A 21,105-nucleotide genomic window follows, 5' to 3' on the forward strand; every position below is an offset into this window, starting at 1 on the left:
CTAATACTTTTGTTTGTCCGATGGTCTGCTCGGATATATGTTCCTCGTGTCGTGCTCCAGAATCGAGGATCAAACTTCCATGCTGGTAAATTAACAAACCGTTCGCGTGCAGTACCCATCCAAGACGCTTATCACAAGTCAGTGGGTATAATCCTAAGACCCACTCACTCAGCACGCCACGGCGAATAAGCGAGGTAGAATCCCAACAGCCTCCTCCCCGGTCCCACACGTTATTGTGATAAAGTGCGAAAGGAGCCGACTCCATTCGGCCGAGGCTGCATTAGCGAGGAAACAGCTGTCTTGCGGGTCGGCGTGCCAGACTGCCAGCGTCTGCAAGCCGGCGTACTCCGGCACTGGCTGGACCTTTCCCCACTTGCTGATCATGATTCGTAGCGAGCATCGGACAAAGCAAGAAACAGCGGTCAAGTGTGGTAGACCTCTGGAGAATGGGTGGTGTTCAAGCACTGTCGGTTGCCAAAAAGTGAATGATCATCACGACGCGGTTGAGAAACAGCACAAAATGATCTGAGTCAGCTGATCAACAGCTTTTACCTGACGGTCAAGCGCCACTCTTGGGTTAGCTTCCGGACCATGTATGACCATGGCCAGCCATTCTCAGCTTCGGTCCTCCGAAGAAGATCCAGCAAGCATGTCTGCGCTAGAGGGTCACGAATCCAGGAGCCGCCTGGTGGATCAATCGATCAGTTAGTGGGTTTCCGTATCGAGCAGGTGGGCCACAGCCAGGGCAGAAATTATTACTTACAGGCGCACAGTGCGTGGCATGCCATGACGCGCAGAGATATCTCGTCATCAACAGACAGTGCAATTCCGAACAAAATGCTCAGACTCCGCGTCATGTTTCCCTGAACAGCACCAATTAGACTTTCCCTTGAAAGTTGCAGTATGTGGCAGCGTACCTCGGTCATCTGAATATCTTGTGGACTAGGCGTCGAATAAAGGGTCCTGAGTTCCTGTTGCAGGATCAAAGCTTTCGCCATACAGATATGTTGTACTGCGATCGCTAAATGGAACGTCAACGACCGATCACTGATACTCCCAAGGGTACATACCATGGAGTGACCTTGTAAACCAGACCACGGGAAAAGGCCTGCCAATTCTTGGGTCTGCAGCGGAGTAATGCAGTGGTCGAAAAATATCCGGCTTTTCCGAGTCCCAAGCATGGATCCTTCGTTTTAGGGTACTTCGACCCAGCACTTCCATTTCCAGCGATGCATGCACCCCATAGCAGTGATTGATCGTCTCTGCAAGAAGCCAAATGGCTCTATGCGCCCAATCTCGATCTTTCTGAGATGAGTCGTGCTGCCATAAGAGGTACAGTCTCTCCCCGAATGGACTCAGTGTCAACCGCAGTGGTTTCTGATATGCCAAGGCAAACTGGATATCTTGCATCACGAAAACCCAAAATGAAGCTTCTGCGAGTCCGCCTGATGTAGCACATCCGACCTGAGAACTTATATAGACTGAGCCGGCTAGTAGATGACGCTGAAGGTCGTTCGATGGGCTGTGAGCTGCTCAAAGTATTAGAAGGCTTTAATCGGTTTAGAGGGCTTTGCCAACGGGAACGCACAGGAAATTTGCTCGAAGAAGCGCAATATCACGGTAGAGGCAAGAAGGATATCAATACTGATCTCAATCTCTTTGTTTTCCAGAACAGGCAAGAGTATCCCGATACACCGCTCATGATATCCATCTGCGGTATTCGGGGGAATATTATGATTTGTATGGGAGAGATGACGGGCTGCTATAGCCAAACATGCGTAGAGTAGAAGGGGATTCGTAGGTGCCCGTTCCACCACATCCAAAGAGAAATGTCTCTCATGATCGCAAACATCCAACTAGAAAGCGACGATTAGCCTTAATCCAACCGTATCGTGATCGAAGAATGGGGTAAAGCACCCATGGGCCGAGCGTTTTTCGGAAGTGCCGAAGGAGGAACGCCTCATTGAAACTTGCGACTTTCTGTCGATCGCGGAGCTCATCAAATGCGAAAGGTAGATTGACTGGGTCCAGGCGCTGTGGCGGAAAGGCTGTGGTGGGAGTGGTGTCACTCGGGGACAGTACAGGCTGGAGGGCATGCGACGATGTGGGAGTTGCCACAGAAGCTAGAGATCGACGCTTGACTGCGTCTTTCCGAGGTGCTGGTGGAGGATTCACGGGGAGAACATGATAGTCGGCCGCTGTACGATCTGTCTCGTCCTCGAAGGAGACTACGGAGCCGTCATCAGTGCAAGTCTCAAACCTTCGTTCTTGCAGAGGTACCAACCCTGCGCAGGCATCCCAACCCATATCTGATCGGGAGGAAACGCGAGGTCGCTTTCTCCGTAACGGGGAGGGCCCTTTGGACGTAGCGACGGATTTTGCCCGTGTCGGAAAGTGACCTCTTCCGTCTTCGTCGGAGCCGGGATACACTGTCGTCCCGATCGCTGGCATCGCAAGCACGAGGACCCCGTCTTGTCACCTAGAATATCACGGTTAGAGGCGCTGAACTGGAAAGCCGGCCATGCACGTCCGATAAACCGGGTTTCTGCAGGGGAGAATGAATTACATTTGAGATGGCGTTGACGGCAGGTGAGACTGAACGTAAACGGTTGCATTAGCTTGGTCGAAAAGCAGCGGCCGCATGCCGCCCAAATGGCATCCCAACAGACTGGGCTAGGAAAGAAAGAAAAGAAACAAGATTCGCACCAGGGGCCGCCAGAACTTACCACCCCCTCATCACGTTGTTGTCAGGTCGGTCCTCGACAGGCAGTCGCAACAGTAGCCATGGAGGGGCAGAGGCATCAACGGCAGGAAGCAGCCATTGATGTGCGAAAGATAAAGAGGAAGAGGCAGGAGAAAGGGGAGCCAGGCCGAGTCGATGTTGGACTACTCCGCTGCAGCTAAAAGCGACCGCCTCAGCAACGGTGATTAGGATGGGCAGAACAATGTTCAACGGTTAAATGCCCAATGGAGGATGGTTCATGCGGAGTGGAGCGCCGGCGTGATGGCCATGGAGCCCCCAGGGCAAATAAGGATTGGAGGGGCGAGAAAAAGGGAAAAAGAACCCTATACAAAAACAAGAACGGCTCGAGTCGATCTCTTCCTTAGCGTGAACACCAGACCCGACCTTTTTTTGCCAGTCGCTCCAGGTTTCAGCCTTTCAGGGGCCCAAACCGAACCCAAAACATGGCCGGCAAAACGGTTCCCCATCACACCCGAGAAATAAGCCAGCGCGCCCGTTTTTAATTTCCCTGGATACAATATGGAGGGAGTCTAGCCAGTGTTCGGGAAATGATGCCGCTGATTCAATTGTCGCTACTTTTTCTCTCCGACGAAGCGCATGGTGATGGACACATACGCCCGCCTCTGATCACTGCCCGAAGCAGAAAATCCTCACGAGCTAAATGGGAAGTCCACCAGCGCCGGAACGTTTCGGTTCAAGCTAGCCTAGCGAGGAAAGCAATGGACACTTTTTATTGCACCTTTCGTCAGGAGCTCCATCCAATTCTCAGCTACCAGCAACTATGTTCTTGGAGCTTTGGGGGAGGAAAAAAAAGTCTGCAATGTGACGGACTTTTAGGGTGTCAGCCGTGCATGGCCCCGGTGGGTTCCAGCTCCCAACAACCAGCCACAGTGTCCTAAGTATTGATCATCCTAGCCAGCTTGTGGGTTGTTAGTGAGCATCTCGGATACATCGCTACTGTCCTGTAATGACCATTCGACAGAGGCTTACTGCTTAGTCCCCCTACCCCTGCCACTCGACGGGTCTAGATTGTGACTGCCGGTACCATTGGCAAGGGAACATGAGGCCCCCTGTTGAACCTATCTGTTGCTCACGCAGATCCTGGGCCTGTGTCCGTTGACTTTCCCCTTCGGCATTGCTGCTCTCCGGCGAATGGATTTGTTCGCATCACCAAGGTGAGGGGTGTGCCGCAGCTCCAGCCTCCGGATGGTCCGTGAACACTGTTTCTCCGCTTGTATCTAGTGTGGTATGGTGGCCACTGCCAATCAGAAGGGCCGGAATATTTTCAGGACAGAGTTACTAGGGCGGGAAAAGCAAACGACAGCGCATCAGTCGAGTTGAGAGGCGTTCCGTGACTTGTCAGCCAATCGAACCAGTGGCCTGTCTGCGCAGGAAGCATTGCAATTGCCCATTGCATTGTATGATGACTGAAAGATCTAGATGCACTAGTCTCCTGATGAAGAACCTCTCTCTGGTAGCACCACCGATCCAGTGGTGCTAAGAGAACCCCGTAGTATGATGGTTTCTGGGATCCCGTGAGCACCCAGCACACGAATATGCCGCTACTTAGATCCGAAGGAGGAGGTTCAGACCAATGACATGGGGTAGTCATACAACCTTTGGCGCAGCTGCAGCCTTCAGGGAGACTGCGGAGGGTCTAAAGGGTTGGGGGGCTTGTAGATCATAAAGCTACGTGAGCCAATTGACATCTGATAAGCTTTCCAGACCATTATATATTCGGACACAAATCGGTCGGGGGAAAGTCAAAAGTAGGAAGGAGTAGTAATTTAGCAGTAAGGGAAAACTGGAGACAACGATGATCAGAGATGATAAGATGAGCAGGGGAACAGGAAGCCAAAGGGCAATAAAGTTTTCCATCCATCGCTCAAAATTGGGGACGAGAAGTAGAGACAAACAAACGAGAGAAAATGGAAGGAATGGAGGCGTGACCGAAAACAGCAGGCGCGGGGAAAGCAGCAGTCAGGTGATTGCTGGCAGCACATCGCCGCTTCTTCTTTGGGCGACGCAGCACAGAAATCCCGGATCGGCGATGCATTCAATCACCGTCCGACGTTGACTCTTTCTGTGCGCCCAGATGCAATTGATCCTCCACTGCAGCAAGGGATCCTCGTTCCACGCTTTATCTGCCCTATCTACTACCCCATTCCACGTTTGAAGCTTCTCCGCCCCTCCTTTTTTTGATCGACGGGCCGAAAACGGGTCGGACTCCACAGCCAACCAGACATCGTCATAGCTTGTCCCTCGCGAATACCACGCATATCTGCTACTGTATACATATCACACTATATATATCTGGTCGCTCGACGGACCAGAATCACGGGGTAGGGGGATTGTCCGAGGTAATCCATCCGAAAAAAAGCAAATCCCGGTCTCTAGCCATGTCTAACCTCCCATTGCACACAGTAGAGAAATGTCTCTCAATCGCATCTCTTTCCTGGAGTCTTGGGAACAGAACCCTGCTGCATTCCGCCGTCAGCCGAGACCAGAGGACTCGGACGATGAAGATAGATATCATGACCTCCCGGAGCCTTCATTATCGTCATCCTTTCAATCAAACATTAGTAGTCGTCCCCCCTTCCGAGATCGCCTGAACTTTAATCCTTATGCTGGACCCGGTTGGAACGAGACCTTCGTGGATGAGCCCGATAGACCCTACCGAGGTGCATCACCCAGACGCCTTCGGGCTGATGAAGCTGAACCTTTGGAGCAACCACAAGAGGATGACACTCTGAGGCCACAGCAACCTGCGGGCTTAGAAACTACGGGAGCCTTTGAGGTTAGCCGCTCGAAACGAATCTGTAAGTTGTTTATCTCACCACTGAGACAATGCACACTCTGACCTTCCAAAGTGCAGGTATGTATCGCAGTTGTATACTGCTTGTTCTCTGCAGGCGTAGTCTTTGGCTTCGCGGCAATCAAACCCATCTTCGTTAAAGAAGGAGTCTATCGCAACCTGTGCTCAAAGGACGAGCTCGATAGCGGCTCAGATGTATGCTATCGACAGGACATCCGGTGCGTCGTCTCACATACCGATCTGTATCGGCACATAAGAGCTAACAGACTACTTCCAGGCTAAACTTAATGTTTACGGTAGCCGCCGTTGCAACAAATGTGTCAGCCTTGCCCGTAGGTGCCATATTAGACACCCATGGCCCCCGCGTGTGTGGCATCATCGGCAGTATCTGTTTGACCGTGGGCAGTCTTCTACTCGGACTTGCACCCAAACTATCCTTTGATGCTTATTTACCAGGATACCTCTTTTTATCCCTCGGGGGCCCCTTCATCTTCGTCCCATCATATCAACTGTCGAACACCTTCCCGACCCACTCTGGTCTGATCTTATCCACCCTCACGGGTGCTTTCGACGCTTCCAGCGCACTTTTTCTCGTGTTTCGGCTATTAAACGAGAAGACTGATGGCGCTTTCACCACATCGCGGTTCTTCACTATCTATCTCATTGTACCGATCTTCATCTTGACCGCTCAGCTAACGGTCATGCCCACTACCTCCTACAAGACGGCAGGAGAACTTGTCCAGCACGCGGAAGCCCAAATCGTAGCGGAGGCAACTGACCGCGTGGACGAAGCTATTGATGACCGTAACGAAGGGGAACGGCAGCGCAACGACCGCCGTCTTCAGCGGCAGACTGTTATCAATCAAATAGAGGACTTGCTACATGCCCCTGCGCCCGAGCAGGACCATCAGTCACAACTAGAAGTAGAGCAGACTGCGACTATCTCTCACACTGCTGGCGGTGTCTGGGGTGCCCTTCATGGCCGCTCAGCCTTGCAGCAAATTCGCACCCCATGGTTCGTGCTCATCACACTCTTCACCGTCCTCCAAATGCTTCGAATCAACTACTTCGTCGCCACCATTCGTCAACAATACACCTATCTTCTAGACTCGTCCGAGCGTGCCAAAGCGTTGAATTCTACTTTCGACGTTTTACTCCCTCTCGGCGGCCTGATCTCCGTCCCCTTCACTGGTGCCATCCTCGACAACGCTAGGACCCCAGTTGTGCTTGGTATCCTCGTTATCACAGCCACGGTCATTGGCCTCCTCGGCTGCATCCCCAGCATCCTCGCCGGCTACGCCAATATCATTCTCTTCGTCATATACCGGCCGTTCTACTATACGTCTGTCTCTGACTACTCTTCCAAGGTCTTCGGCTTCCAAACCTTCGGCAAGGTGTACGGCCTCATCATCTGTCTTGCGGGATTAGGAAACTTCGCTCAGACAGGCCTCGACACACTTGTCTTCCGCGTCTTCGACCGCAATCCCATTCCCGTCAACGCGATGCTTACAGGAATAACCTTCCCCGTTGGCCTAGCTTTGGTCGCATACGTCTCATGGCAGACTAAGAAGTTAGCCGCCGCCAAGTTAGCCCAAGAAGAAGCCGCAAATGGAGCCAACGCTGAGAGTGGACTCGTGGCTGGCCATGATGACCGGGTGAATGCTCGGGACTGGTATGCGGATGAGACGACACCGCTGCTAGGTAATAGTATCCGGGGCCGTCGGAGTTCCTTTGCAGTTGGGGGCCCGTCTTCTTAACAAGCCTTGCCGGTTAAGAAGGCTTATCGCTCGATTGGGTTCATATACCCTGGCGGTTCTACTTCATGCCTATACATTCCTTCCCCTGTAGATAGACACATAGATAGTTACAGCAGCTGATTGGATTATCATTGTTTGGAAGGGTTGGGATGATATATTTACCTAGGGCATAAACCAGCAGTCTTGTCTCTCTCTATCTCTTCCTTTCTCATTTCATATCAGTTATTGTTCAATCCACCCCACCCCACTCCAGATCGACACGACACGACACGACCATTCATGAAAAGAATAGAATAAAATAAAATAAAATGATAATATCACTTCATTAACTAGTATCATACTTATATTCCCTTCCTTCCTTCCTCAATTTCTCTTCCTCCCAAACACCTGTATATACTCGTAGTTACACCAAGCAAGTGACGATCTAATGTACTGACTGCACTCTGGATGAAACACACACACATAACCCGCACAACGCACACACGGAAAAAAAAACAAACAATAACCACCACCAACAAGCTGGTACAGGTATCCGTTATCCCTGCAACACATCCCATCCTATCCCATCCTACCTCACTGCTTCTTCTGCTTCTTCTGCTTCTGCTTCGCTGCTGCTTCGTAACCTCGTAACTCATACTTATCTACCGCACACTTCCTTCCGAGCGGGGTATAATAATAGTAATAACAACAATAAAAGATTAAAAATATAGAAATAAGAGAATTGGAAAATAAGAAAACGAGTAGACCATTTAAGTGGGGGTAATTGATGGAATGTAAAAGGGGGAACATGAACTAGAATGGCATGGATGATGGAGTGCAAGTGGGAGAGAAAGAGAGAGGGTATAGGATAATTCACTCCATTCGAACCATGGCTAGTTTCACCTCCGCCCAGAGATCACTACCCGGTCGGTCACAGGCACGATCAGACCAGACCATTAGACCGAGGAGTTTGCGGGCATCGACCCAGGATCTGATGCCGTGGCTGGCGGCGGCTTGGCTGAGGACGTGGACGAACCAGGCTCGTTCGGGCCGGTCGTCTGCGGCGATGCCGCCGAGGACGAGGACCCAGAAGAGGGCAATGCGGGCTTGTGGGTGGCTCCAGGTGGAGGCGAGGTCGGAGATTTGTAGGACGTTTTGGATGAGCTTGGCGAGTTGGCCGAGGGGAGTGCTTTGGTAGGGGAGGGGGAAGACGACGCCGACGCCGTAGATGAGGGCCGCGAGTCGGCAGGCCTCGTAGATGATTTCGTGTGGCTTGTAGGCGGAAAACCCGTCGAGTTGGCTGGCTGCGGGGAGGGACAGGAGGGTGTATTGGGTGAGGTTGCGTTGGTCGGAAATAAGGGAGTAGTCGGGGTTGACAAGGTGGGCTTTGATGTGCTCTTCGACGAGTCTCATGTAGATATGCATGGCGTATAGGACTTCTACTAGTTCGGCGGTGAGGCCGATGTCTCGAAGGGGAGCGTATCGGCGCTCTACATCGACGGTTGTGAAGCCCAGCATTCTCTGCAGGGTGAAGTTTCGCCGCTCGTGGAAGAGGGGAATGAAGGTGAATACGGGTGGCATGAGGAAGGTGCTGCAGGTCACAATGTCGGAGCTAAAATTGAAGAAGTATTGTTAGTTGTGATGAAAAGTGAGAATCCCGGGGAAGATAAGACATACAAGGACAGGGTTGCAGCGAGCCCAGGGAGGGTCAGGTTCTCGATACCTCCCCGTAACCGCACCATCTGCACTAAACCTTTGATATGGACCAGGTTCGGCGGAAGGGCCCCATAGACGTCTAGCCACTGCAAGCGTGGTAGCGGCGGATCGAACGGCGGAGTCCGATGAATGCCCCGTCCATGATCTTCGGCGACATTATGTGCCATGCAGATGACAGCGAGAATTACTGAATCGCACACCGCTCGACTGGGATTGCTGACTTCCCGCGTGACGTTCTGAATGGTTTCCAGTTCACACCATTGCAAAATCCGCTGCTCTTCTGGCAGGAAGGATTCCCGTGCAATCCAGCCATTGAGCCACCGAAGGCGCTTGTGAGATAGAGAACCGAACACGAAGGCGGTGAATAAGGTACGATCTTGTAAAGCGAGAGGTAACCAGCTGGTGCTGGATGGTCGCGTCTCCTGACCGGGAGAGACGGGGGTTAGGCCGGGCCACAGGACATAGAGACCTACGGATACCATATGTTAGCGCTCTGGAATAAGAATGTAATAAAGGAACAGAGATGGGCACGAACAGTATTCTTCTGTAGCCGCAATTTCCGTTCTTGCCAGATCCATTGGGTTCGTATGAAACGGATCGACGGCGACGCAACCAAAGCTCTCAATAAAATCCATCGATGTAGCCGACGAGGGAGCCGGTGCGCTGAACGAATCAGAAGTCGTAGTCCTCTTCATAGGTTCGCTTTGATCATAGGGTGTTTCATCGAGAGTCTGGTGCTGGAACTGCCAGACGGTCTCGGGGGATAACTCCAGTTCTTCCGGATCAAACTGGAACTGCGACTCGCCTGCCACCCCCTGCGCCGAGGACGGACAGTCGGCATATCCATATTCTGGAGAAGGCGTGGAAAGATCCGATGAAGTACGGCGAATGGGTGTCCCAGAGGGAGGGGTGTGTTGTGAGGGGAAGGTCAGGGGAAGGGCGGAAGGCGTTAGAGCAGCGGGGGACGGAGAGCCGTTCGGAGGCGTCAACAAATGGAGGCCTGGACCGGGCGGAACTGCACCCTGTGGCGGAGACTGACTGGTGGCATCTGGGGACGAGGAGGACGACTGGGATTGATTGCTGTCGGGCGATTCTGGGCCGGACGAACGATCTTTGGTCTGGTCGGAAATCCATTTGCCCACATGGGCGCGGACCAGCCGCTGGATTTTGATCCGCTCCGTCTCAGATGCTGGGCGCGCATTGACGAAGTGAATGGCGTCCTTCTTCCGCCCGGCAGCGACACCTTTAGTAGACGCCATGAGGGCTTTGTTTTCTTCTTTTTCTGCTTCGCTTTCTTCCACCGCTAAGGGTCATTGCCGATCAAGAGCACAGGATGCGACGAGGACGGTTGAGCACGGTAGACGCCCAGGGTAGCATTCTGTTCCGGCGAGGCGAGGAGGATGCAGTGGACGAAGCGAGACGAGATTGAAGCGAAGGAGGGAGGTTGTTTAGGCGCACCAGGGGACGAGGATGGTGGTGAAGATAGCAGGGGTAGTAGTGGACGTAGTGGTTGTAGTCAAGGCGAAGGCGGCGGCGGCGGCGGCGGCGGAGGCTTGATTGGGCCGCATCAATGAGGGACGGACAAGACGCGAGACGAGGGAAGAATCATCGGACCGACGTTTGGCGCTAATCTTTAGGCTAAATAGGAATTGAACGCAGGGGAGTACTTGAGCGATATTCCGGGGAGGGAAAGGAGGAGGGGGAGGGACAAGAAAGAGGAAGAAGAAGAAGGGGGCGAGAATGGATGACGGAAGGATGGGGGAAATTGGGTGAGCGGATAAAATTGGGGGAGGGGAAGAAGAAAATCCGAGAGAACAAAAGGCAGAAGAGAGAGAGAGAGAGAGAGAGAGAGAGAGAGAGAAGCGAAAAGCCAGAGCAGGAAAAAAGGACGAGGGAAAAGCGGCGCGGATCGTCGCTGAAGAGAGCCAAAAAAGCAAAATCCCCAACCATTGAGAGCGTCCAAGCGATTAATTCGTGCCTGTCAAAAAACTAAACCATCTTGACTGAACTTAGATCCGTGTCTAGTTCAGCGACTAACATTCGCACTATCTACTAATTGCTCTAGTTAGTTAGTTAGTTAGTTAGTTATGCTTGCTCTCCGATCGATCCATCCTCTGCAGTGGTCCCTCCTCCTCCTCCTCCACACCACCTTACCACCTCCAGTGAGCGTAAGAAGTGCTACCTATCTCTCTCTGTCTCCTTTTTTGTTATTTTTCATTAATCCCTTCGTAATCATATCATCTTTTCTTTTCCCTCCAAACACCACCACCACCCTCTCTTCCTCTCCCCCGTTCCACACTCACTCACTCAATTAACTCACTAACTCATCGCTCACCCCGACACCTTAAAATCCCCTACCCTCTCTCTCTGACAAGCACAATCCATGGATCCCAGCCAGCCAACCAACCAACCACCGGTCAATGCGGGGAAATTCCCAAGGTTGACCGCAAAAGTATATCCTCTTTTCTTTTGCCCACACTATCGGACCCATCCGCTGCAAGCTCGGCCTGACAGGTCACTCCCACAACTAACAGTCACTCCTTTTCTTTCGTTCTTTCTTTTTCATTTCTCCCCTTATCAGTACTACTATTTTATTTCTCTTCTAGGTTCTGCGCTTTTCTCTAGATATCCGAAGCAGCAGCAGCAGCAGCTTAAACCCAGCATTGACCGACCCATTTTACTGATGATCACTTGCTCCGAGATCAGCGTTCTAGACATGACAGATCAAAAGCAGCAGCAAACACTCAAAGATTGTCTAGACTAAGTACAGTACCTCTCTCATGCAGAGCAAAATAAACATGCTTAACTGTACTAACAGAATATTATGCTCTGAGCCGGTCACAGACAAGGGCCGGGCCCCAAGTCCTTACTTACTTAGCTCAGCTTGTTGCAACGCCATCCCATTTAAGGTTAATGCGGCGATGGTGCCTTCGCCCCTGGAGAATTTGGGGGGATTTATTTGGGTTGGGGATGGGTGGCGTCCCAGGATTAACCTACTCTCTCTGCCTTGCTCATCACATGAACAATGGGCCACACTCCCCCCGAATGACGTACCTCAGACCATGACTCGGCGACTTATAACCTAAATCTCTATCCTCTTATCCTTTCCTTCATCAGTAACCGATGGGCTAGATGTGATCGGCCGCTGCTCTCTCCAGACCCCATCCCCCTGCTTCTTCCCCGGTGACCTGGGCTGGTCCATGGTTCGGCCCGGATCTCGATGCAGAGGATAATAGTTTTTGTCTACCCTACCCACTTCCAGTTATATAGACTTTACTTTAAAAAAATAGACGTAATAATATACTTCGTCCATTCATCCCTCCCATTTGGAAAAAAATTCTGGGGAATAAATCTAGTCAAGCTCAATCAATGGGTATTTTCCTCCTTCCCCAGTCACCGGGTCCTGATACTGCTCCAAGGCCTCCTCAACTGCCGCCATGTATCCCAGCACCTTTTCTTCCTGCCATCTGCGTCCCACCACCTGCACCGCGGTAGGCAATCCCGCCATCTTCGCCGCGTCGTAGTGCTTCCAGGCACCGTAGGCCACCGCGTTGCTGGCTCCCAGCTGTTTCAGCACCTTCTTGTATGGCCCTGACAGGGCATCCTTCTTCGCGTCCACGTGCGAGACAGGCAGGACACCGGCCGTGTAGTCCAGCAGGTTCCAGAGGAACGTGTAGCCGCATGAAGATACAGCATCGTGCATGGCTTTGTGGGGCAGAGCCGGCGTCGCATTGACGGGGCAGAGGATGAAATCGTACTGCTGCGTCTCGGCGTCCCACCAGCTGTGCCAGGTCGCCCGGAAAGCTTCCCGCTGGGCAGTGAGCTTCCAAAGCTCCGCCGCAGACTTGGGGCCAAATCCGCGGATCAGCGTCGCCCACTTCTCATCCCGTCGGATGTACCGAACCCAAAGATAGTAGAGATAACGTAGAGGACGGGGCAGATTGCAAATCCGTGTCAGCTGATCCGCACCAGGGTCGGATGGCTCAAAGCTGTGCAGATGCGAGTTGAAAGTGACGCACCCGTCAGAGTTGAGCAGCTGCGAGGCGAGGGAGAGACCGGTAAAAGTGTCAGCCGCAGCCGGGGGTGTGATCTCAGACACAGTATGTCCAGCGGCGGTGAGGGCGGCTACTGTGGTGGAAACAGCACGTGCAATGGCCGGCGTTGGGGGAACAACACCTGCATGTGGTCAGTAACGTCCAGCAGCATCCTTTACGTCTCCACTCTTGAAACTTACCGTCATTGCTCATGAGGCCGATCCTCAGCTTTTTGTTTTGCGCTTCGCTTTCCTCATCTTCTCTCCAGGAGATAGGGTGAACGGTATGGTCGTAGTTCCAAGGCTTCATTCCGACAATAGCTTTAGTGAAATAGGTGAGATCGTTCAAAGTACGGGCCATCGGGCTGAAGACACTGGCAACACCTTCCTGGCCAGCCATGCTGGTGTTGACTCCAACCTTGGGCCAACGGCCAGTACTACAGCGGAGGGAGTAGATGCCGCTCCAGGCCGCGGGAACGCGAACCGAGCCAGCGACATCAGACCCGATACCGATGCGACCACCAAGAGCCAGCAGAGCACCTTCACCACCCGTCGAGCCTCCAGGGGAGTATTCAGGGACGTGTGGATTAAGGCAATGACCCCAGAGAGCGTTTGCTGATTCGAACGACAGAAGCGTCACGGGCAGTGCCGTTTTCGCATATGGGACGGCGCCTGAGGGGGTTCATTATTAGCGAAGGTATACTTTTTGTGACGTTCCGTAGTTTAGGCCACGTACCAGCATCCTTTAACAGCTTTGCCATTGGTCCATCCTCCTTATACGGTTTACACGCAAACTTGGTATAGCCAAGAGTAATATCGAAGCCCTTGATTTGCACCGAATCTTTCAGAGAGATGGGCACACCCGCCAGGGGACCCTTGAGGTTTACTTCGGACTGGGCCCATGATTCTGCCTCAGGCAATAGAAGCTCAGTCACGCAATTTGTCTTCTCGTGAGCCTTGACTGCAACCTTGCCGTATGTGCGCAGGACATCTAAAGGTGCCAGGGAGTCATTCTGGACCTCATACACCAAATCCTGGATAGGCTTGTTGATGATAGCTCTGTCGATAGCCGAGAAGGGCGCATGGTAGTCTGGCAATAGCGATGCAAATCGAGCCGCCCGCTCCCTCCTCTTGAGGTCCCTGTAAATGATCAGTGAGCCGTCGGCCGAGTTGCACGTGGGTTATGTAGGACTGCTTGGGTTGCTGCGTGGAGGCATCGGGGTAACCTACCGGATGCGACGGTACGTAAAGTAATCGAAGGGGGGAAGCATCGTGTGTCACCTCCTTAGGAGTCTATGCAGAAGCCCAAGGGGGAGGACAGAGAGAGATAGAAAGGAGGAGAGCAAGGTTCCGCGCAGAAAAAGAGATCCGTCACAACGCAGGGGGACGCCTTCCTTTTATTGCGGGGGAAGCACCACACGTGCGGAGAAGTCCGATAAGCTAGACCCGCTGATAAGCGCTCTCTGTCCAAGCTGACTTGTTCGCTTCCGGTACGGCGCCCACTGAGCTGTTCGAGCTTCCAATGCATCACGATAAGCTATGACAGTCATGTCTAGATACACCTGGCACCTGTTCGTTACTCACGCTGTTAACTTAGGCCTGTCGCATTTCACTGAGGATAGTTATTCAATGCAAGAGCTTCCTGGATGACAATGCCAGATACAACACGTGACTGATACAGAAGCGGCTGCTGGCGCTTGTGTTGCCGCATTCGGCAGGTCCATGCGGATAACAAGCTTCCTAGTATCATTCAAGTAATAAACGAAGACTAGACTGCTCCTACACAAACTTCTTATCTCCTAGTCTCGTCTAGTCATCTGGTACTCGACACTTGTCATTAGTCTAGTAAGCGATCCGCTTGTCTCGCTCAATAAGTTCAAGGCGGATCAGTCGGCTCCCAACACTGCCGAAGGTTGATGGTTTAACAATGTGCTAAGATATTCTGTGCCTCAGGGTGTCCACTCGTTTCATTATTTGGGACCATAGCAAGGACCACCCAGCGTCTTTTAAGAAGATTCGAGTCAACGTGAAGTCCATCATGTTTGATCATTATAAACTCAGCCGCGCCTAGTAGATGCCGGAATGTCCGCGAGCATATGCCGGGTATTCTTCTCCGAAAGCCAACCTTGAACGCCGTATGATGAGACTAATTTTACAGATGAGACCTGCTCGTCCATATCCAGTCCAGATGTCGTATTCACAGAATCCCCTGTCTTTCCACATTTCCGCTTCCCCAACCTCGATTTCCAAAATCTCCGCCTTTCACTTTCAGCTGAGATGGTATGAGATGGCCCCAGCACAGTTTCCTTGGGAGAATCGAACCTTCAGTAACGTTGAAGGACTCGTACTTCCGCCTTCTATTGATGATATCGCGACCAATGTTGCATTCAAACACCACTGAGCCACAGGGTATTCGTTGTTGATTTGTATGGGCCAATGAAGTTAACACTTTTGTCTCACATCGGCACTGCTTCTGTTTCAGGCTTGAGCCAGTTCTTCGATTTCAGCCACAAGATGACGACAACAATGGCCGCAACAATTATCGCTACTATGAGAAAGATCAAGATGCCACAGATGAAAGTCCGCCTTCTTTTCTGGCGTTGGGCCTCAATCCAATGATCTCTGCCCATTTTTCATTGATAATTAGCCAGGTGAACTATAATGTCACACGAGGGACCCTGACATACGTCCAGATGGTAGGTTTCTTTGGTCCTGTTTCCGTCTTTGCTTCTTCGTCGAGGTGCATAGCGGCAGAGAAGCGTTTCCAGAACGCCGGGTCCCGGACAAGTGCCATGATCACGCTGCGCCACTAGTTGCCAGACATGGGGTGCCGCAATTCACTGGTTTCAGAATAAATAAGGTGTCCGTGCCGTCGATTGAAGGGCCGTACGATGGCTCAGCCTGGAGCTTGAAGGCGTCAAGGATAGTAAATTTGAAAGATAACAACAAAGCTACGTTGACACAGTCAACCAAAATATGAGCGGTAACGTACGCTTTCGCTTACGGCTGGAGCGCCAGCGAAAGAGAGTGAAGTAGAGATTGAATCAGTCTAACAATTGAAGGCTTCACAAAATGGACTAGTTGTGACCTCCCGAACGACCATAGAACGAGAGACGTCAACAGGGAGCGCAAACGCGGGTATAACAGGGATTAAGAAAAATAACAAAAGCTCAAGCGAGGATGGATCAGGGAAGATCGAGGGCATTATTGCTGAATACCAGCAGCATCGGATGCTGGACTCGTTGCAATGCTGCCGTAGAGGTGCGTGAATTCCAAACAGCTCGGCGGGAATGACGGGCCCGGGCCAGGGTCGGCGCGGAATCTGGATCGGCAGCACGCCGCCCAATCACAACCACCGGAATCTGACAGGTCTGGTCCTGCACCCAATAAAACGAGCATCTTCGGCCCACGGTTCGATTGATTAAGGTACGTGGTCATGCCGGTCGGCTTGGTCTGGTCAGGCACGAGCAACAAGCATGGCGACCCGGTATTTCGATGCCTATCAACAAACAATTCTCCCAAAGGCCAACCGCGTCGCAGCAGTCTTCCCAGGCTAGGCCAACGAGGCCAAAGTATGTCCCTCAATATTAAAGGTTGTCCCGGTACTTTGAGAGAATGCTGTAAATTATTCCCCGAATTTCTCCAAACCTTGTTCTTACTCACATTCTTCGACTGTCCGACTCGCAAATGTTCTGCGATCTGATCCGGCTCTTCAGGTATTGATTCAAGACGCCTTTCATGAAGAAACTCCAGGGCCGAAGCACAAGATTACAGGCGTGGACGGATACTTCGACTTGTGCCTATTCACTACCTCCAATTTCGTGTCTGAACACTGGGGACCATGAACTGGTTTGGTAAGCCATACTTATCAAGGACATTTCGGGATAGCAATAAAGTACACTTACAGCATCTATGTTTGAATTATCTTGGAGCTCATGCGACATCCTCATGTGCATGCATGATTTGACTCACATAGGCCATGTGCACAGAGTATACACACATACTGGCAAGCGCGGCCAGGAGAGAAAACGCCCCACCCACCATTAGCCAAGCCAAAGGCTTGTCTCCTGTCTATTAATAGGTTCTGCAATGGGAATCAAGAGTCGAGTAAGGGGACAAGGAGTTTCCACATTACCTTGTCTGTCCTTCGTGGGGTTGCTGTGAGGGACGAGTGGCTGGCAGCTATGTTGATTCCATTGGCTGGAACTCATTTATCAGAATTGAGCTTACTCACTGCGAAACTAGTTGGGCCACCTGGAATTAAATATCCTAACCCTTGTTTCACGGGTGCCTTACTCCCGTACGGCATAGGCAGGCATCAGCTCGAATCGGTGTTTCAGCAAGAACTGTGTTCATCATGGAGGGTGAAAGAAGCTGGATCTACTGGATCGCCCCCTATGCACTCACACTCATCCTTGCTACAGTACGTACTGATGCATGTAATTGTGCTCCGCTTCATTGCAGTTATCACGACGAGATCTTTCACCACATCTGGTTGTTTGGGAGAAGATATCAGTAGCCTTGACGCCTGACTCCCTTTAAAGATAACCAGGTATTGCCACCAAACACGTTGACAGATCTCGCGGAAACATATAGAGAGTATTCTTACTCTTCTGTTTATCATAACATGTAAATGCGATATACAGCATGGTAATCGGCTCGTACTGAAAGGACATTCGCGTGTGGGAAGACCTAGCTTCTGAGAGACTCGAGGTATTACTCGGGGTGGCTGGCGGAGACCATCATCCGAAGATGAGCCCTGGTGATAGTGGAAGTAATTCCAGCGGCTTGTGGCGCGGGCCTCGCCTACGATCCAGCCGGACCTGGCACCAGCGGAGCCTGCGCAACGAGCAGGTGGCGCAGGAGCTGGTCTTTGCTCCATAAGGCTCGGCTGCCCGGACCATACCCTTTGGGAAGAGATGTCTTTGGTGGCATCGTTGCATACGTGCATGCTTCTCCTCAGTCATTTCAGAGAGAAGATAGAGTTCTCTTCGTGGGTTTGAGACAAGAGGATACAGCCAAACTTACGCACATGCCATAAGTCATATTTTTCAGCAGTCCTCGGCAGTCTTCCTGTAGAACTACCAAAGATAACCCGAGACGGGATTATTGGAGGATGGGAGCATATGCCTTCGCCCATTAGCGTTTGTTGATCAGCTCAAATGAGGGTTGGGTCGTGTCATATCATTCCAATGTGGGCTCGAAATTGTGGTCACGAATGATGCTAATCTAGATCATGTACCTCATCCGAGGCCAACAGGTGAAAATGGGTATGGAGCTCTGTCGCTTGGATCAAGCCAGCTGTATTAGGGATAGGGGGTCATCAGAATGTAACGAAGCCAGTAGATCAAGTCCATCTGGAATCTGTAGTCAAAGAGCAGTAAGAGATAGTCTCTCTCTCTCAAAGGGGGGCAACCCTTCCAACCCAACCCATCATCAGGTGATTCCCACAATGGCGAGTGACACTTTTGGGCGGAGGAGGGCAGACCGGAAGTCAGACCTTCAAAACCTTCAGGTACCCAAAAGCGGCCTCGTGCAGGGCCCCATTTGGCTTTCTGTCGCATACAGCGCCAGCATGGTCCGACGCCAATAACACGAAGGGGAGCAGATGAGGCGGATTGAGTTGGCGTGTTGACGGTGCCAGCAAACGAGTTGACATCCTTTGGGCTCCCCCGCAGTGGAGCCTGTGCTGGATGGGTGCCTGACCGCCAGGCCGAAGCCTTGCGCTTGACAGGCCACTAACCGCCCGCGATCACGCGTCTTCACTATGCCTTGAATGGCATGAAGAGCTGCTGCGGCACAAGGTGCAGGTGCAGGTGCAGGTGCAGTGCTGCACCTCACCAAAACTAACAACCACATTCCCAGCCTCGTTCTTCAATCCACCTTCTTCAACCTCCTTCTGTCCCCCCATTCTCCCCCCCCCAATTGATGTCCCCGCTGCCCTCACTGCCCGTCTAATGCCTCTACACCGGGCCCCATTCTAGCTCGGCCATGTTTTCCGCCCATGATCATCAGGGCCCGAGTTACTGGGGAGGGTTGATCAATGCCGATAAGAGTCCGGCCCCGCTGCTGGAACAGCTGTGCCTGGAAATTGCCCGCATCATCGTAAGTCGCGAATGGGGGGAGCTTCTCCTGAGTTGCTGCGCAATATGAATCCAAGCTTATCTCCCATTGTTCGCGTGCGAAGACATCCTTCGACGACTACGCTACCGCCGACCTCACTCCAGAACGACTGGCTGCTTTTTATCGCAAGGTGGGCGGCAACTACGACGTCCTCTTTCTCCAGACCAAACCGTCCGCGCTTTCCTTCATCTACCAACGCCTGGGATGCTTTCATAGTATTCAGCCTACCTCCGATCCTTATAAACCCCCCGCCATTCCAGCTCTTCAGCCGAATGGCTTTGTGCGATGGCAGACCATTCAGCTCCTTCTCGATCCGGACGAGCATTGCCGGTACCTTCAGAATGCGGTCGAATTGTGGGATATTGAAACTCCAAGTGGGGAGTTCTTTCCCAAACAAATTCCGCGGGAAGCCTTCCCAGACAGACCAGACCCGGAAATGGTAGAATGGCACGAGTCGGTTAGTCGACGCTTCGAACTCGATTACATTAAGAGAAACATCTTGCGTGCATCTCCACCGAGCTTTGGCACCTACCATTCTCACTTCTCCAACAAAGACATACCACTCACCAGGGAAGAGACCAGCTTCCCTCCACGGCGTCGGTCGTCAACCCATCGCCCTCACCTAGTCCCAGAGGAACCTTCCCCTCCCAGTAGGCACCAGAGGCGTCGCAGCGGCGAGTACCCACCACCAGCCACCCGTCGGGTTCGGTCAACATACTTCCCCCGTGCACCAGACGTTGAGGCGCCTCGCCGAGCTCCTTCACCTCCCATGTGGACCAAGTCTGTTCCCGAACCAAGAGGTCGTGATCGCACTCCGGCGTATTCCCGGCCTGTCAGTCCAAATACATTGCCTGGGAACAGTGCATCCGATGCGTCATCCGAAGATTCTGGAGGTGCAGTACGCCGCGCGTCTCCCAGCGCTAATCGACACCATCGTCATCTGCGTCCAGACACTCCGCACCATTCTCACGCTCGCCGCCATTCGCATGAATCCTACGCCAGAAGACCCGAACGGGCAATCTCCCCGGATGATCAGCGACGATACATGCACCGGGACATGTACAATGCCAGCTCGGCCAGACCCTACGACTCCGATGGTCCCCGTCGAGCACGCTCATCGAGAATATATGCCGAGGAGCCGGTCCGCCCTCCCCGTACTCCAAGGCCAACATTCCGCGACCACGTGTTTAGCGATCCCGCAGCTGTCCCCGTCAATCATGAAGTGCCGGTATACACGCACGTGCACCCTCGATACATGAACAGGAATGGCAGCTATCCAGTCCGACCGCCTCCCCCACCCGACGTCGACATGCGTGCGGGCGATGACGGCCGACGGAGTTACAGAGGACCTCACGTCAACCCCAACGCCTCTGGTTTCAGTAACTCGGCAACTCCGGAGCGTTCCCGCTACCCCTCAGGCGGATATCGGCCTCAGAGATGGGCCAATCCGGTACAGCCATCGCCAGCCCGAGGAATCCCCGTAGGAATGCCAGACATGGAATATCCTCCGAGAAGCCGACGGTCCACCATGTACGACCGGTGAACAATCCCAACAACCTTTTCTTTACATCTGTCAACAAGAATGATCACTCCTACTCAGAATCACACCTCTAAGCACGACAACAAAGAATATTACCCACCTAATGAATACACGTTCCCCCAGACTACAGTACTACTACGCTACAAAGACTAGATAATGACACCGCGCAGAGCCATTATTGACGACAGCAAGAACGAAGCGGGGTATGGAATACATGAATGACCGGCGTTTTACTTGCTTGGGCGGTTTCCTGAATGGCCAATACCCCACATTTGATGATAATGCTACGTGCTACGATATGATATGATATGATGAACTGACGGACCTGATGGCGGTCGGCTATGTTACGATTAACGACGATACGAGTATTTTTAGAGAGTTAGACGGAGTTCTGCTGTT

The 21,105-nt window shown here is 52.3% G+C and overlaps 6 protein-coding genes across 6 annotated transcripts; 2 read left to right on the forward strand and 4 right to left on the reverse strand.

Annotated features, from left to right (window-relative positions):
• Nucleotides 1-168: 168 nt before the first annotated feature.
• Nucleotides 169-2,615, reverse strand: BO87DRAFT_316725 (Zn(II)2Cys6 transcription factor; the record flags this gene model as incomplete). Its single annotated transcript, XM_025619744.1, has 9 exons — nt 169-376; nt 553-685; nt 764-863; nt 918-1,021; nt 1,071-1,529; nt 1,589-1,856; nt 1,918-2,228; nt 2,285-2,479; nt 2,567-2,615. 9 exons carry the CDS (start codon nt 2,613-2,615, stop codon nt 169-171), a joined length of 1,827 nt encoding a protein of 608 aa, XP_025476141.1.
• Nucleotides 2,616-4,808: 2,193 nt separating this feature from the next.
• On the forward strand, nt 4,809-7,586 carry BO87DRAFT_418696 (putative MFS transporter Fmp42). The gene is made up of 4 exons (XM_025626901.1): nt 4,809-5,103; nt 5,168-5,562; nt 5,614-5,776; nt 5,836-7,586. Exons 2-4 carry the CDS (start codon nt 5,175-5,177, stop codon nt 7,313-7,315), a joined length of 2,031 nt encoding a protein of 676 aa, XP_025476142.1. The 5' UTR covers nt 4,809-5,103; nt 5,168-5,174; the 3' UTR covers nt 7,316-7,586.
• Nucleotides 7,587-8,058: 472 nt separating this feature from the next.
• BO87DRAFT_147946 (uncharacterized protein) lies at nt 8,059-10,456 on the reverse strand. The gene is made up of 3 exons (XM_025618154.1): nt 9,546-10,456; nt 8,972-9,479; nt 8,059-8,906 (listed from the first exon to the last, which is right to left on the reverse strand). Exons 1-3 carry the CDS (start codon nt 10,267-10,269, stop codon nt 8,168-8,170), a joined length of 1,971 nt encoding a protein of 656 aa, XP_025476143.1. The 5' UTR covers nt 10,270-10,456; the 3' UTR covers nt 8,059-8,167.
• A 1,906-nt stretch (nt 10,457-12,362) lies between these two features.
• Nucleotides 12,363-15,837, reverse strand: BO87DRAFT_429344 (acetamidase; the record flags this gene model as incomplete). Its single annotated transcript, XM_025627492.1, has 5 exons — nt 12,363-13,186; nt 13,245-13,715; nt 13,780-14,183; nt 15,504-15,665; nt 15,731-15,837. The coding sequence occupies 5 exons, from the start codon at nt 15,835-15,837 to the stop codon at nt 12,363-12,365; spliced, it is 1,968 nt and encodes a 655-aa protein (XP_025476144.1).
• Nucleotides 15,838-17,189: 1,352 nt separating this feature from the next.
• BO87DRAFT_147992 (uncharacterized protein) lies at nt 17,190-18,137 on the reverse strand. The gene has a single exon (XM_025618155.1). The coding sequence runs from the start codon at nt 17,992-17,994 to the stop codon at nt 17,380-17,382; it is 615 nt and encodes a 204-aa protein (XP_025476145.1). The 5' UTR covers nt 17,995-18,137; the 3' UTR covers nt 17,190-17,379.
• A 747-nt stretch (nt 18,138-18,884) lies between these two features.
• BO87DRAFT_148053 (uncharacterized protein) lies at nt 18,885-20,929 on the forward strand. The gene is made up of 2 exons (XM_025618156.1): nt 18,885-19,148; nt 19,231-20,929. The coding sequence occupies exons 1-2, from the start codon at nt 19,035-19,037 to the stop codon at nt 20,707-20,709; spliced, it is 1,593 nt and encodes a 530-aa protein (XP_025476146.1). The 5' UTR covers nt 18,885-19,034; the 3' UTR covers nt 20,710-20,929.
• The last annotated feature ends 176 nt before the right edge of the window (nt 20,930-21,105 follow it).

This window comes from Aspergillus neoniger, assembly GCF_003184625.1.
Source record: "Aspergillus neoniger CBS 115656 unplaced genomic scaffold BO87scaffold_34, whole genome shotgun sequence".
NCBI classification, from domain to species: domain Eukaryota; kingdom Fungi; phylum Ascomycota; class Eurotiomycetes; order Eurotiales; family Aspergillaceae; genus Aspergillus; species Aspergillus neoniger.